This window comes from Strix aluco, chromosome 21 (assembly GCF_031877795.1).
Source record: "Strix aluco isolate bStrAlu1 chromosome 21, bStrAlu1.hap1, whole genome shotgun sequence".
Lineage (NCBI taxonomy): Eukaryota > Metazoa > Chordata > Aves > Strigiformes > Strigidae > Strix > Strix aluco.
In genome coordinates, this window is record NC_133951.1 from 13,430,310 (window position 1) to 13,446,416 (window position 16,107).

The following is a 16,107-nucleotide window of genomic DNA, read 5'->3' on the forward strand; positions in this document are numbered from 1 at the left end:
GCAAATTGCATAAGAGGAACCTTTATTCCGATTATAAATTAACACCAGCGACAAGACCCAGCGCATTTTTACTGCTTCATGAAATGATTAACCCATTAAATCCAGCTCCACGCAAACCAGAAGGGAGAGCAGTATTAAAAGCTTTCCATCTTCGCCGGGTGGAAGCATGTACGCCGAGCCGGGAGGATCCCCAACACCCTCAAACTGCACCCCCAGTTACCCCGCTATACCAGGTACGTGCTAGGAATCACTACCTAGTCCCCCTAGAAAAGATGCTTCCCGTGGTCTGAGCCAGCTGTGGTGTAGCACCGAGAAAGAAGCTGCAATTTTAAACAACACGCGACTATGCCTGGAGTGGGCGTGAAGGTCTCTCCTCCCCCTCCCGCAGCTTTACCATCCACGCACTATTCTCAGCTTTCCCCCCCGATACGTGACTTGCACAGATTTAGAAAGCAAAATACACATCCTCGAGGCACATTCTGAGCCAAACAACAGACACCAGCGTTATTAAACACGAGAGTATCCCTCGGGTATCTGTTTATCAAGTTCTCAAATCCTTCCCAAGGGTGCTCGCCAAAAATAGCCTAAAATTCACCGTGCAAAATGCCCAATCCCAGACTATATTCCAAAAAAGCTTGCAAGCCTCGATTTGCAAATATAGAAAAGGGCAGGAGCACAACACAATTACGTTTTGAGAGGGTTAACGGGATCCAGCCTCCTACTATAAACATCCACACACACGCACCCGCCCCACTCTCATCCATCCCACGTGAAGATCCTCAGCCTGCTCGTGAAAACCATTATGCAGCTGCAAACCACAGCCCAAAATATTGCAAAATGGGTATGAAACACCAGCCTGGGGTTTGGGCCGTGCCAGTCCTCCCTGCAGCACGAGGGGCCAGCGCTGGCACCCACAGAGCACACATCAACCCAGGCGAGAGGCTTTTAAAAGGCACTTTAGTTACTATTTGTTTTAAAATCTAAGGGATCGTCCACCCGTCACACGCGGCTTTATTGATTTACTCTGTACTCAGGGAAAAAAAAAAAAAAAAAAAAAACAACACACACCACAAAACAACAAGCCCTGTATCTAGCTGACAAGAAAAAATAATTTAAAAATCCAATTGAGATGGTATTTCCAGGACAGAATTACAGCCCTGGCTCCCCATCCTCCCGTCCCCGACCATCTTTTACAGGAGAAGTATTGGCAGGCTCCTAGTTATAACTGAATAATGGCCCATCAGCTCTCTCCCTGGATTATATATTAACTCCTGGTTCTCCTGCAACATCTGCCCTCCTCTCCCTCGCCCTCGAACGCTGCTCAGCTCTCCCAGGGAGACCCCACATGCCGCAGCACCCATCGGCTCCAGCGGCAGACCTGCACCCACCACGACGGGAGCCATCGAGCCGCTCTCTGTACGCGGACAGATGTTTCTGAGCAAAATGAAGCCTCGAGGTAGAGGAGATGAAGCCGATTAAGCCTCATTATCCTATTTAACGTAATGATCACAGTCGAGAGGACGTCACACAGCCGGGGAGCGGAAAGAATAAAGCAGTTAATAGGAAACGTGTACACACGTGGGCAGGCAGGTACGGCCGAGCTGACGTGCAGCCCGCGAGGGATTTATTATCTCCCACCATGGCCATCTTGCCTTCTCTTCCCTACCCCTGCCACCTTCCCAACCCCACCAGCGTCCCGTCTGTGAATTCCTGCTTGCTCAGAGGAGCATTTAAGGGCAGCGATCTGGAAAAGGCAGGAGCAAGGGAGCTCCTGGCAGCCACAGCTCTGCTGCGCTCAGATCCAGCATCCCACCCAGCACGGGAACGCTCGTGGGAGCTCCGACAGCACCGCTGGGAGAGGTCGTGGGGATCCAACGGCTCAAAGACAAAGGCAACACACGTGCATGTGAAAATCCAGGAGCAAAAGCAGACAGGGCCTGTCTGAAAACCAGAGTCACACACACACACAGAATCATTCAGGTTGGAAAAGCCCCTTGGGATCATCGAGTCCAACCATCAGTCCGACTCTACAAAGTTCTCCCGTACCCCACATCCCCAACAGCTCATCAAAACAACCCTTAAACACACCCAGGGCTGGGGACTCCACCCCCTCCCTGGGCAGCCTATTCCACTCTCTGACCACTCTTTCGGGGAAACATTTTTTTGTAGTGTCCAGTCTGAACCTCCCCTGTTACAGGGCTGGATGCATCCTCTGGAGAGGATTCCTCCAGGAAGAGAGAAGCCAGAGCAAGAAACCCATCATGGAATCCCAGTAAAACATCACACTCATGAACAAAACCCAGCCAAGTCAGCAGAGCTGCAAGACAGATTTGAAGGATGAGAATACCACTATTTAATTCCAGCATTCTTCTGCGTTATAGTAGACTCAAAATAGCTACTTGGCAATCATGGGCCTACTGCACTGAGCAGTATTTTTAAGTAAACTCTCCCTCAAAGGCTTCAGGTCTTGGCATCGAAGACTCTCAGTCCCAACCCTCTTTAGTAAAGGCAATAGTGTCTCATTCACCACCCCCCATCACCTGCCCCTCTCCATCCAGAAGCCTCCTTAAATACCAGTTGAAAGCCACGTTCTTATTTAAAAAGTAGCTGTAAGTTTAAACTAGAGCGAAGGAAGGAGAGGAACCCATTGCGGCATCACCAGGGCCAGAGGGGGAAGAGACAGACGGGCTGTTCGTTAGTGGTTTCAGATATTCCAGAAACTATAGCAACGTCCTGCTGCAGACCCAGCTCTGCCACTGCGTCCCCAGCCACCGAACCCAGCGCAGCTGGTAAAGGCACACTTTGCCTGAACATGACGTGCGAGGAGGCGGTTGCCAAAATAAGGAAGAGCCCCTTTTTTTAAAAACTCCTGAGGTCTGTTTCTGCAATGGTCTCGCTCCCCAAGCGCGCCCGAACGCCCCGCTGTGGTTTGCTGTCCTCCGCCAGCCCAGCCGAGCGCTCCCAGGCCAGCGTCTCCTCCGTAAACCCAGCTAAAGGATGAACAAACACGGTAAAGGCTTCACACGGGGAAACGCACGATAAAGATGTCATAGATTAGATCTGTCTTTTGTAAGGAATTTAATGACTACAGCTGTTCGGCGTCATTAACCAGTTTGTCTTGGAGGTTTAACCCTCCCGCTGGCCCCAGCTCTGCCACTGAGCAAACACTGGGGTACCACCGGAGCCACCCTGCTGCTGGGGGGGCTGCAGCACCAGCGAAGCCTTGCTCCCTCCCCGGGGAGCAGGGCTGGGGTGATAAGGAGGCATTAGAAGCTTTTACTACCTGTTGCTATCCAGCAAACCAATTATGGAGGAGTGCCAGGCAGAGCGGGCGAGCTCTCTGTGCAAAGAGCAACCTGCTAAAAACGGATCCCTCATCCTGCCCTCCCAGGGGCTGCGAGCCCCACGCTCTCACCAGCATCCCTTCCCCGCCTGACTTTATGTACGGGGCGGGGAAAAAAACACCAACCCTGAGATTTTAACTGATTTAGAAAGAAGCAAGGCTTGTTGGAAGTGAAATGCAATGGCTTAAAAACTCTTGTCAGAGCAGTGCTGGCTCCTGAGAGAGAAATCTGGGCTCCCAGTGAAGGGAGAGGCATCCTGAGCCAAATTCCCCGCCAGCACAGCCCCAGCGGCGGCTCCGGACTGACCGGCCACTCACTGAGTTTTCATTTCAACACATTCAGCTTTAACCTCTGCCTGTGCTCTCCTCACAGCATCCCTCGGAACTTCCCCACCTCTGGGTACCCTCTCCTCTTCCTAAAGCATCCCCAAAGTCCCATCCCCTGCCCTCTGAGCAGCCCCAGGAGCCGGCACTGCTGCCTCTGCGCAGGGAGCACCGGAGCCCCTCGCCCACCGCCAGCTCTCCTGATCCTGCCCAGGTTCTGCGGGGGGAGGACAAGCGGCATCTCGCATTTCACAGAATCATCTCGGTTGGAAAAGGCCTTGAAAATCATCTAGTCCAACCATGAACCTCACACTGATTGTTCTCAAACACAGACAAACTCTAACAAGGTGGGTCCTGCCTGCTCTCTGGCTGGAGGAGACACCCCCGCGCAGGGACACCCCCTTTTTGCAGGAAGCAAAACACGCATTAGCCACAGGGCACAAACCCTCTTCGAGCTCAGCGTTAGCAGACACACCAGCTACCAGAATCCCAGAATCATCTGGGTTGGAAAAGCCCTTGAAGCTCCTCCAGTCCAACCAGGAACCTCATCCTGACCGTTCCCAACTCCACCAGATCCCTCAGCGCTGGGTCAACCCGACTCTTCAACCCCTCCAGGGATGGGGACTCCCCCCCTGCCCTGGGCAGCCCATTCCAACGCCCAACAACCCCTTCTGCAAAGAAATCCTTCCTAAGAGCCAGTCTAAAACTCCCGTGGAACAATCATGCGGTGGCACGTTCTCTCCCACAGTGGGCAAACAGCTGTGTCGAGCCAGGGGAGGCAACAGCTCCTCTCCCATCGGTATCTGAACTGGATTTAAGGCAAGGTATAATTGTATATTTTTTATATACATTGCATTGCTCCTACAAGACCATCGCCCTCACCACCGTGCACGCAGGCTGCCCGTGTCACCGCTCCATCCTGCTCTTTGCAACGCAAGAATTTCCCTCCCCCAATGTTCTTCCTCCTCCCCACGCTCCCATTTCAAAACGCAGCAGAGAAGAACACCGGCCGTCAGGAAGAAGCAGGTTTTGTGGTGCAACTGTTTATCTACCCTGTTGGGAAATATCAGCTTCAGGCAGCTGATCAAACACCTCCCCGGCCCCATCCAGCACCTCGTAACAAGGGTGATCACCGCAACGTCCAACGCAGGCAAGAGACCTCCGGTTACTGAGAGCAGAAGGACAAAAAAGCAGCGTTTGATGGCAACCGGCCTCCCCACGGCAGCCCCTGGCCCCCCGCTGCATCCTGCAAAGGGTTTGGGAACCCCGAGAAAACCAGGACACAGGCAGGCAGAGCGCGCGGAGGGGGCCAGGCTTTCAGCCGTCTGACACCACTGTAATTTCATTTATTTGTTCTCGACTTTAATGCATCCATTTGCACTGGAAGCGACACACCGTAATATCAAGCCATTTTCTTCGTCACTGAGGAGGAGTTTGACTGGACCTGTTTGTTACGAGAGGCTCGGAAAGAAAGGGAGAGGGGAGGTCGACGCCGCGGGCTCCCCTGGACACTGGGGTAACCAGCCCTACCACTCTTCAGATGGAAAACCCCACACTCCTCACTCATAACCACAGATAATCCCCCCTTCCACTAAAATAAATTAAAAAAATTTAAAAAGCTCTTCGGGAGTTTTTTAAAATATCTTTACTGACTAAGCCATTCTTGTGTTTCCAGCTGTAAAAATCCAACAGCTTCCAATTTATTTATTTTTTTAATAATACCCTTTGACAGTAGGATGGTTCATTCAGTTTTGAAAAGCTTAGAGGGTTGGCAGCTCTGCAAATTAAACCCCTGGGCTGAAACAGAAGGTCACACCTGAAGTGTCTGCAAAGTGTTGCCAGTTAAAAGAACAAAAGCAGAAGCGTGAAGGGAAAAAAAAATAAATGGGAAAAAAAAAAAAAAAAAAGAGCACAGACAGCCTAAAGCTGCATTCAGCACTGGCAGAGCCACCCAGGGTCTTGAGAAAACACAGTTTCATTAAATCTGTGATGGAAACCAATCTGTATCCGGCTTCTGTCACGGCAGAGGCGCAGGAAGAGCAGAAGCCCCCCAGCCCAGGAACACCCACTTACCAGCGCCGGGATGAGCAGGTCGGCGAAGTACACGAAAGCTGCTCCCAGAGCAAAGCCCACGGCCACCGGGAAGAAAGCGAAGGCTCCGAAGCTGCCAGACTCCTCGGCCATGTCGATAGCCGGGGCCAGGAGGGACCAGTAGGAAGCAGCCAGCATGACCTGGGAGACAGAAGGGGAGCGGTGAGAACCACGTAGGCGCCGACACCGCGACGATCCGGCACGGCTGCCAGCAGCCCACCCTCTTTCCAAGGAAACTCCAAGGAGCCGCGCGGCCGTCGCGACCCAGCAGAGCCATCAAAACCCACTTCCCGACGGGACACATCACCGAAGGATGGAGGAGTGAGATTCTTCCCCATTTTCACCAAGAGTGTTTTTCTTGGCTCAAAAGCCCAAGGCAGCAAAGGAGCGACACGAGCTCATTAGGGCGATTTTCGGTGGGATTAGCACAGCCACAATAGTCCTTCAAATGGGAACGGCGGCAGAGCAGGGGCAGGAAAACCGCCCTCTCCTCGGGTGCTCTGCAGTGAGAGGAGTGGGACCATGGCCCTGCCGGCCACTGCACCCCAGCCAAAACCGGGGTGAACCAAATCCTTCCTGCACCCAGCTCTGGGCTTCTCCACAGAGCAGGCAGGGGAGGATGGACACACAGCCCTGATCTCATGCAGAAAAAAAAAAAAAAATATTGGATAATGCCTGGAGCCAAAGAGCCATCTCCAAGCTAGCTGAGGGCATCCACAGCTTTGCTACGCAGATTTAAGCCTGTTGCAGTTTAGCTGCCAAGGTCCCCACTTTGCTACCCCAGACCAAAACAACAGCAGCACGAGGGCTTTGCAAATGCTCCGCTTCTGCTCAGAGCAACACTTGGGCTGGTCCTGCCCCAGCGCCCGAGGAGAGGGCCCAGGCTGGGGGGTGAACAAGTTCCCATCCCGAACACAGAGCAGTGCTGCTGAAGTCCTACTGCGGTGTTTGACCAACGCAGTTTGCACCAGGACAATAAACCTTTCCAGTAGCAGACTGGTTTTCTGCTTGCTTGGTGCTTAACAGGGAGGGAGAAGGAACAGCAACCCAAAGGACCAGAGAAAAACAGAATTTGAGACTTGTGGGGATCTCCAAGCCCAAGAGTTGGTTGCTCAGGATGTTACCTGGTGTGGAGAACAAAAAGCCAAGCCAGGCACCAGTTTCACAACCTTATAGTAAAGAACATAATATTAACATGCATTTTATCACCTTATCCCTTCCTCTCTGCTGCCTGACGTACTAGGCTGGGTTAATTAAAAAGTCATCAGCCCAGCGCAACGCCCTCAGCAGCCTTGGCCCCGGTTTCTCTCCCTGCAGCCGTTCAGCTCCGCGGGAGCTCAGCTGTGACCAGCTCTGGGCACGGGTCCCACCACACACCGGGAGGAAGCAAGTCAGCGAGACAAGCACAGATGGGCTTAAAAATCACACCGAGATCTGTGTTCAGCTTTGGGAAACCGTCTGCGCCAGCAAGGGCGGGGAAGCGGCGGCACCCGCTGCCCTGCCACGGCCTTGGGGTGGACGGGGCGATGCTCCGGGCTCTCCCCCAGCTCTGCCCACGAGCAGGGAAGCGCATCAAAGGGGAGGAGAAAGGGGTGCGGGATCGGGATCCAGCGGGAAGGAGCAAAGCGAGCCCGGAGACAGGAGCGGGAGGGATGCTGTGAAGAAAGGTGACCCCACCTCTTCGTCCAGCCACCCCGCCACAAAGCCCCGTTGCAGGGTGCTCAGAGGAGATGCTGCTCAGCTTGCTCAGTATTCCCCCGAAGAGAAGTGCGTAACAAACTATTACATTTTAAATCACTTTTAACAAAGGAATGAGATGCCTATTGCTGTAGACACCAGTCCCTGAGGGATTGTGTAAATCTCAGCTCGCTATGAGTAAGAAGAAAGCAGGCTGTCATGTCAGGCTTAACCACGGCTGTCAAACTTCATATTTCAAATGCCACCTCCTTTAAAAAACAACCACACACCCCAACATGGAAACACAAGCAACAGGGAAAGGCTTTGCAGAATTATATTGTCATCTTATGTTAAGATATCATTTCCCCATGGAAAACAGAGGCCTGACACTGCTCAGCCTCCAGATCCCGTCACCACCGAAGTCAGCAGCGGAGCTCCCACCAGCTTCGCTGCACACGGGCTCCGGGGGAAGATGATGACGGAGCTTTAAGCCACCCCAGCTTCACCACTGAAGGAGCAAACTGCTGGGCTGCACCAACCGCCTTCACTTGCTTGGGAAGGAAAAGCAATTTATTCCTACACCCTTTTACGCAAAGAAACCCCTCGACCCCACTTGGTGGGGGGAGCTGGAAGTCATCGCCCTGCAGCAGGCAGCAGAGGTGACGATGTCCCTGTGACTCCCCTCAGCCCATCTGTGAGCTCAGGTGCAGGTTTAGGGACATGGGTTTGTCTGGGAGCAGCCAAGGTCCTGCTCAAGGGTGCTCTTGCCCACTCTGTTCAGCATCTGCGCTGGCACTTACCCCTCTGGTTCAGCAGCATCCCTCATCAGATGATGCTCGTGAACTAACAAAAGGGTGAGGATTTCTGCCAGCAACCTGATTTAAGGAACAAAAATCGCACTTTATTTATTTCAAATCTTTGTAATTGTCCAGCCAGGGACAAACCTCACCAATGCCACTGAGCAAGCTGGTGTCAAAGGCAGGAATAAAAGAGAAAAAGCCTGCCTGGACTCTCCTCAGGTCAATAAAACATGAAGCTACTTCAGCAGCGAGTACAATTTTCCACACAAAGTCTTGCCCTCACACCAGCCCTGCTCTGCTCAGCCAAGACAGGGACCAGGGGACCCGCAGCACACCGGCTCGCTGGCACCAGGACACGCACCCGCTGCCAAACTGGATTTGGACATTTTTGCAAAGAGACTTCATGCTCCAGAGCCAAGATGTAACACCACCACAAATCCGCCAGCTCTTGGGAAAACAAGCTGCAGTCGATGGGGGAGGAGGAAGCACGCAGAAGGCAGCTGCGTATCTAAAGCATCCCCGGGTTGCAGGGAGCCCAAACCCTTCCCTGGGATATGTCAGCATAACCGGAGACAAAACCCAGGCTCAAAACCAGACTGCCTTGTGCCACAGACAATGACTGAATCCAGGTCCGTGTCCTCCTGCTGATGGGGAGCCCTCAAAACACGCCAGGCAGCAAGATCCATAACCACTCTGTGCCCCAACACCGCTCCCAGGGACCGAGGGCTCTGACCCCCGGGCACCAGCTTCCCCTTCCAGGCAGGGACTCGATGCGGGTGCTCAGTCCGGGCTCTCCCAAGCGCTGCGGTGCCAACACTCCCCCCACCCGGACCGTGGAGCCAGCGCCGCCCCAGCTCTGCCCACGCAGCTTCAGAGCCGCGCAGGGTTTTCTTCTGCAAATACAGAATAAACAGGGCAATGATCTTTGTGCCCAACCGCAGCTGGTCCTCCTGCAGCCCAGGGTGAGGGAGAGAGTCCCTGTACACCCGAGTCTGGTTATCATTAAAATTAAAACCCTTATCTCGTCCGCTACAAGCGGCAACGACTCATTGTGCTCCCGCGGGATCGCTGAGATGAGAACGGCAGCTTCAAGGGAAACGTCACGTTAACGGTGTGTGTATCAGAAAACCCAAACCGCTTACAAGCGAAGGAGATCCCCTTGGCAGGACAGGAAAGAAAAGCAGAAGGTGAGAGACTGGCAGGACACTTTCCCTGCTAAACTTTTTAGCTTGACTTCATTAAGGCTCCAACAACAAGAACCGGCCTCAGTAGACCCGTGTAAATTACTGATGCTGTTTTAAGCAGCACTGAAAGGGAATATTCAACACCAAACGTGCCCGGCGCAGTTTAAAGAGTGTGTCTCTATGATTTTCTGCTTTACCTGGGACAGAAGAAATCAAACCACGACCCAGTAAGAGGAATAGCCATGCAAGGCTGCAGGGAAGGACGACTGCAAGCGTTTATGTAGTGTTTATGATGTCTGAGCACAGCACCTCCAAGATAACACCGAGATAACAGAGAACATCTTCAAAACAAAGATCTTATTTAAGAATATCAAGATTTAAGAGAAAAGCCAGAATTCCACATCAGATGCCCAAGCAAGCGAAGCCTTGTCTCCATAGAAACACATCACCTCAGAGGCTTTTGCATACAAAACCCTCTATTATCCACAATTTCCAGAAAGGGAACTGAGGCAGAAGCTAAACGCCCAGACAGCTGAGCGGAGGTACCAGGCTGGAAGAAGCTGAGCTCCTCGGTGCCGCAGTGACCAGCCGGCCCGAGATGACACTTGTGCCATCTGACATGGTCAGCCTGAGCTGAGACAAAATGGGGTTTGGCTTTGTGGCCGGGATGCTCCCAGCACACGCAGGTGGCTCTCCCAGCACGTCCCAGCTCGGCGTACAGCAGTTTGACCACGAGCCCAGGCTTACACCAGCTCCCCCAGGTCAGACGGTGCATCTGCAGTGAAGGCAGCACCGAGCTGAGGCTTTCTGGATCCCAAACTATCACTCTGCATCCTGGACTGTCCTCCTCAAGGTCACCTGAACATCCCTGTCCCATGTCCTCCTCCTCATTCAGCAGCGGTAGAGAAGCTTTTAGCTAATTCTGGTTTTATTTTGCTTTACAAGCTCCCAGAAGACAAGCAGGCAAATCATTACCAACAGGAGAGAACCACCCATTATACCCTGTTTTACCAGAAAATTTGCTCTTGGAGGGCACCACACACCTCCCTGGAACCCGGATGACTATCAGGAATCCTGAGCTAAGCACCAAAACAGCAAGGTCAGAAGCAATACCTGTCTCTGTCAGTGCAGGAAAAGGAGGTCTGCTGGCTCTGACAGAGCACAAGGGAAGTTTAATTAAACCCAGCAGCCCAGATTTCAGAGCTGACATAAAGAGGAAGTTAAGTTCTGCTTCTCTCTACCCAGTGCTCAGAGAAACAGCCCGTACGTATCTGCAAGAGATCTACATCAAAGACACGGTGTTTTAAACAGAAATCCTCGTGGCAAGGGAAGTAGTCCATGATCAGAGCAATGTCGCTGCCTGAAGAAACACTTCTTCCAGGCAGCAAGAGAAAAAAACTGTACAAATAGATTTTAAAGCTGGCTGCTCCTCATCCTGCTATTTCCCCTACACAAAGCCAGCCTGCCAAAACACAGAGAGCCCGGGCTGCTCCTGAGGTTCCCCCCCAGCACCAGTTTTGCAGCACAAGGCTGGATGAGGCAGGAACAGCCCCTCGTCCCAGCCAGCCAGGAGGATTTCGCAGCCCGACCGGGTTCCTGCTCCCACCTCGCAGCCAGCCAGCCTCAGGCTTGCAGCCTCCTTAGCTCCAACATCCCGTCCTGTCCCCACCGTCCCGCTTCCCACCACATGAGTCAGCCACGGTCCCTCCTGCCGAAGGGCTGTCCTGAACAGCCACGTCAGGAGGTGGTTTCTCCTCCAGCTTCTCCGTGGACTCTTTGCAAAGCCACCAAGCACACACCTCACCAGCGCCTGCCCTGCCTGCGGAGGGAAGAAAACACTTCTCCCACTATTAAACCCTTTCAGGTAAGGATGGGATAGAGACACAGCCCATCATGCTGCTGGTCAAGCAATTACAACTGCTGCCCATCTGGGAAGAGAAAAACTCTGCTAAAAAAAAACTCAGGGGGATCCTGTTGCCTGGGGGTAACATCCAGCAAACCCCTCCTCAGCCCCGGGGCAGCTGCGCTGGGGAAGCATCAAGGTGCAAGGTCGAGCACAGCCCTCACAGGGGGATACACCAGCCCCTCATCAGACACAAGGCAAAGAGCTACGGGCACATCTGGAGCAAACTGAGGCAAAAGGAGGATAAAAGCTCCAACCTCCAGTGCTTTTGCCACCCAAACACTCAACCACTGAGCAAGGACCTGCTCCCAGTGAGCCCAGTGGTCCCAGAAGCAACTGTGGCACAATCACCCGTGGATCTCTGGCATCTTCCCCCAAAAGAGCTGGTCGTGGCGCTGGGTGACGCAGGCAGCTCACCCCAACCAGCACCTCAGGCCCACAAACGCAACCCAAAAACCTTCACAAACTGCAGGTCGTGGGTGGTTTATGGGCAGGACCTGCCACCACGGGCTTCCTCAACAACATTCCCCTCCAAACACTGCAGCAACCCCAGAAAAAAAAAACCCTCCCCTTTCCTGCTCCGAGCACAGCAAATTGAAAGAAGCTGAGGGAAAAGCAAACATTTGCAGGACTTCTGCTTCACCAGCCGAGCCACACCTCTGCCGCGCAGGGATGACTCAGGGCTCCTGGCAGGGTGACGCGGTGGCCACGGGATGGACGGCACCGCACCGGGGCAGCACCCGAGCCAGTCTTCGGCCGGGGCAAACACCCCGCTGCGCCCCAGTGCCTCCCCAGCTGCGGGACGGCAGTGCTGCCTGCTTTGGGAGATAGAGATGCCACGGCGAGGGGACAGCCCAGCCCACAGTGTCCCCAGCAGCATCTCCCCGACGCCACAGAAGTGGCTCCAAGTTGGCTTGTAGGGATGAGGGTGTGTCTTCCAGAGAAAAACAGCTCAGAAATCAAACCACAGAGGAAAAGCTGCAGAACGAGCAATTCCTAATGCAAACGATTATAAAGCGGCCCAAGAATCTGCTACAACAGACAAGTTGAATTATTGACAGCATTGGCAGGTCGCAGGCACGTTGCAGGAAAGCTTGTCTGGGAGCAAACCCAGCTCTGCAGGGTTTCCTGTCACCCACCACGGCAGGTTCTCGCTCAGTGCGGCTCGGTTTGCTTCAGGCACTGGGAAGAGCAGAAAACCTGCGATCTCCAGAGCTGCAAACACTCAAAATCGCACCTTAATTAGTGGCGTCGCAACATCTGGAGGTGCCCAGGGAGGAAGAGGCCCCCACTCCACACACGGCCCCGGCATGAGCGGCGTCACTGCACGCTGCAGGACAGATCACCCGCGGCGCCAGGCTCGGGGTTCACCCCAAATCCTGGCAGCGTCACCCATGTTCCAGGTGCCAGCTACATGGCCGGGACAGAGCGAGCAGGAGCTGGCAGAGCCCTGTGCACCCACCCCACGCGCTGGGGAAAGGCACCTTCCACCCAGAGCACATCCCCCGGGCTCAGGCATACTCCAGCTCTCAAAGGAAAACAAATGTGATTTAACAAGTCTGAATGAGCCTCCAGCCATCACCCAGGGAGCAGGGGGTCTAAATTCACAAGCCCCAACACAATTTCAAGCCAGACAGTGTCACATCTTCCTTCAAGAAAGATGCAGTAAGCCCCACATTTAGCGAGCACCCTTGATGTAGAGCTGCAGTGTCTTCCTTCCCTCTTCTCTCAAGGGCTTAAAGCACCTCGCAGGAGAGTGAGAAGCACAGAGCGAGCCATGAGCCTCCAGCACAAGGGCTCTCCTGCCCACCTTCACCACACAAGTGCTCCAGGAGCGATTCAGAAGCCCAAGGAAATGAGAAGAGTTCAACTCAAGAGAGCCAAACCCAGCGTGGGCAGCTCAACGTCCTTGTGACCCTCCTCGTGCCACCTCCACCCTCACCAACAAGGCACCGACACGACAGGATGTGACCAGCACCACATCACACTCCTCCCCGCCCCACCTGCACCTCAGGCAGTTATCCAAAAAACACTAACACGAGCGGGCAACCAAACAAAGTGTGGCGGGGCTTCAGAGGTGTCAGCAGGAGAACCCAGGCAGAGACGAGGAGCAAAAGGATGCTGTACTTACCCCTGCAGCGAAGCCTAAGCTCCCATCTAGGATCCGCCTCTGCAAAAAAAACAAAACACAAACCAAAACCATTTATTCCCAGCAGAAGCAGCCGAGCACAACCACGCCACAAACCGTGCAGAGCTGCACCGCTGCTGCACTCACATAACTTTCTTCTCGTTTCTGCAACCCAAGTGATTTCTGTGCTTTGAGGCAAAAGTCACCCTTCTCACGCAGAGGAGCCCACGATCCTGGGGTGACGGCACCCCACCAAGCCTACAGCGCACCCTGGCTCCCTCAACCCACCCACACTGCCCGGGCTGGGCTCGGCCCAGCCAGCACCCACGCCAAAGGATGCAGGAAGGTAAATCAGAAACATTCCTGCCCATCTGTGCACGCTGCCCTGCATTTCTCCCACTTGAAGATTTAATTCTTCTAATAACAGGTTGCTATAAACAAAGCCATTACTCTTTCCAGTAACCCAGCACAGATTCTGCCCGCTTCACTCCCGGTGCAGTTTTTCTTCTTTATCACATCGCTCTCCCCCAGGAAGAAAAACCAACGTGCTAGTGCAAAGGGAGTCTCACTTTGCCTCAAACTCCTGAATAAATCATCACAAGAGAGAGGCATAAATAATAAATCCATCCGGGCAATTTTGAACACAACAGCAAGGAAGGCCTCTGATTTTGAAATACAAGGTGACTTAAAGATCAGCACTTTGCTTGTTCTGAGCACGGGCTGACCCGAACCCTGTGCTGGAGACGTGGCAGCAAAACCAGGTTACAGGAGGAGAACCTGCTGTTCCCAACACAGAGCCCTGCCTGCGGCTCTGCCCCATCTCCCGAACACCGTGAGCTGCACTACAGCACATACCACAGCCCAGGGACAGGAATTTCATTTCCTTCTATTCTTCTGTGTTGACACACAGGAGAAAAATGAGCTGGATTTTTTTCTCCTCCTGTCCCAGAACCTCCCAAGCCCAATGTCAAGTCCTGGGACCTGGCAGCCAAACCCACCCACGAGTGCAGCCCTTCATCCCAGACCCCGTTCAGTTCCCGGGGATGGAAGACACAATCCCAGCACCCACCTGCCCGCTGGAAAACACGAACACCAGCGCCGAGCCAGCCGCCGTCAGCCCCCAGGTGAGGAAGGTTCCCAGCACCGACTGGATCACCGGCCCGTGCCCCGGGATCATGCTGACCTAGGAGAGATGAGGCGCGTCAGGAGAAGCACCTCATGTTTAAAGACAGAGAATAACCCCCAAATTCCTCCCTGGTTAAAGGGGAGCACCCCAACACCCTCCTCACCAAAGGGGACAGAGGGAGCTTCAGCATCCTCCCTGCAACGCCCCTCTAAGCTTCTCTCTTCCCCGTAAGTAAGGCTTTGCAATTTAATCCGTGCTCAGGGGAGCAGGAGGGACCAAGGAGAGATGAGATGCGCCACATCCCAGCTGGTGCACAACCCCACACTGATTTTGGGCTTGAGCCAGCACCAGGGCAGAGCAGCTCCGGAAAAACACAAAGAAACGGTGCTCAAACCCCACCGGGTGAGGGGCCGCTTCATCCCAGGTCCCCAGGAGGCCCCCAGGTACGTGCAGCACGTCCTGCTCCTTGGTGGCACTTATTTGGGCCAAAACCCAATTTTACTGGTCCTGAAGGCAAACGCCCTCGCAGCACCCAGAACTGAGCGAAAACGGGAATGAGTCTTGGGGATGGGCCACTGAAACATGGCTCAGGGCTGTGCCTGAGGGGTGGCCAGGGGCAGGGGGGGGTTATCTGAGCACACCCCGGTGAGGCCCAGGGAGCAGCACTGCTCCAAAAATACACGCATGTGTATAAATACAGACATATAAATATATAAAAATACACATATGCTTACACAATTATATGCAAATATTTCAAGACACTCATATATTTATACTTTTATATATAAATATATAAGAAATACACACACTGTGGCCTTTTTGCTCCCCCCCCCAACCCCCCAGGGCTGCTGGCCAAACCCTGTGGGGTGGGTGTCTGGATCAGACCACCCCCACGACCTCCCGGCTCGGGGAGAGGGACACCCCCTCTCCTCCAGCACGCACCCCCCCCAGCACCCCATGCTCCCCCAGTCCCCAAGGTGGAGGGGACCCCAACACCCCACCGCGCCCCCCCCCCGCCTCCTCCTCCTCCTCCTCCTCCTCCAAAACCTTCCGGCGAGTGCCCCGGCGCTGGTGCCGGCTCCCTGCAGCCCCAGGCCCTACAGCCGCCCAGCTGGGCCCAGGGTTCCTACAGCCCCAAAACGGGGACAACTCCCTTCCCCCCCCCCAAACCCGGAGCCCCCCGTCCCCGCTCACCGCCCGGCGCTCCCCGCCGCCACTTCCTGGTGCCGGCACACGTGTCGCCACCGAGGCCCCGCCCACCGCCGCGGCTTCCACCAATGGGAGAGCGGCGGGGGCGGGCCGCCCGCGGCTCTGCGGTTCGGGCGGGTGAGGTGGCGGGAGAGTGAAGCGGGCGGGCGGTGCGGGCGGGCGCGGCAAGGAGTTGCTGGGGGAAAGGTGTTACTGTCACTGTCACCGTCACCCCCGGGCACGGCGCAGCCCCCCGCGGAGAGGTGACACCCTCCTCCCGGGCAGCTCGTGGTCTTTAGATCCCTTCCTGCTGCTTGTGAGCACGGCCCTGACATGGGTGTGA

General features: G+C 54.4%; 1 protein-coding gene across 3 annotated transcripts in view; it reads right to left on the reverse strand.

The window, feature by feature from the left end:
• The window catches only part of SLC39A11 (solute carrier family 39 member 11), a 95,851-nt gene extending 80,052 nt beyond the window's left edge, over positions 1-15,799 (reverse strand). For 2 of the 3 annotated variants that reach the window (XM_074847073.1, XM_074847072.1), the window contains exons 1-4: positions 14,740-14,886; positions 14,520-14,633; positions 13,454-13,492; positions 5,741-5,899 (exon numbers count right to left, since the gene is read on the reverse strand). In XM_074847073.1, coding sequence (XP_074703174.1) covers positions 5,741-5,899; positions 13,454-13,492; positions 14,520-14,633; positions 14,740-14,766 — 339 coding nt within the window. In that variant the 5' untranslated portion in view covers positions 14,767-14,886. Of the gene's footprint in view, positions 1-5,740; positions 5,900-13,453; positions 13,493-14,519; positions 14,634-14,739; positions 14,887-15,770 lie in introns of those variants that run through there. The other variant, XM_074847074.1, reaches the window with a different exon arrangement.
• Between the last annotated feature and the right edge of the window lie 308 nt (positions 15,800-16,107).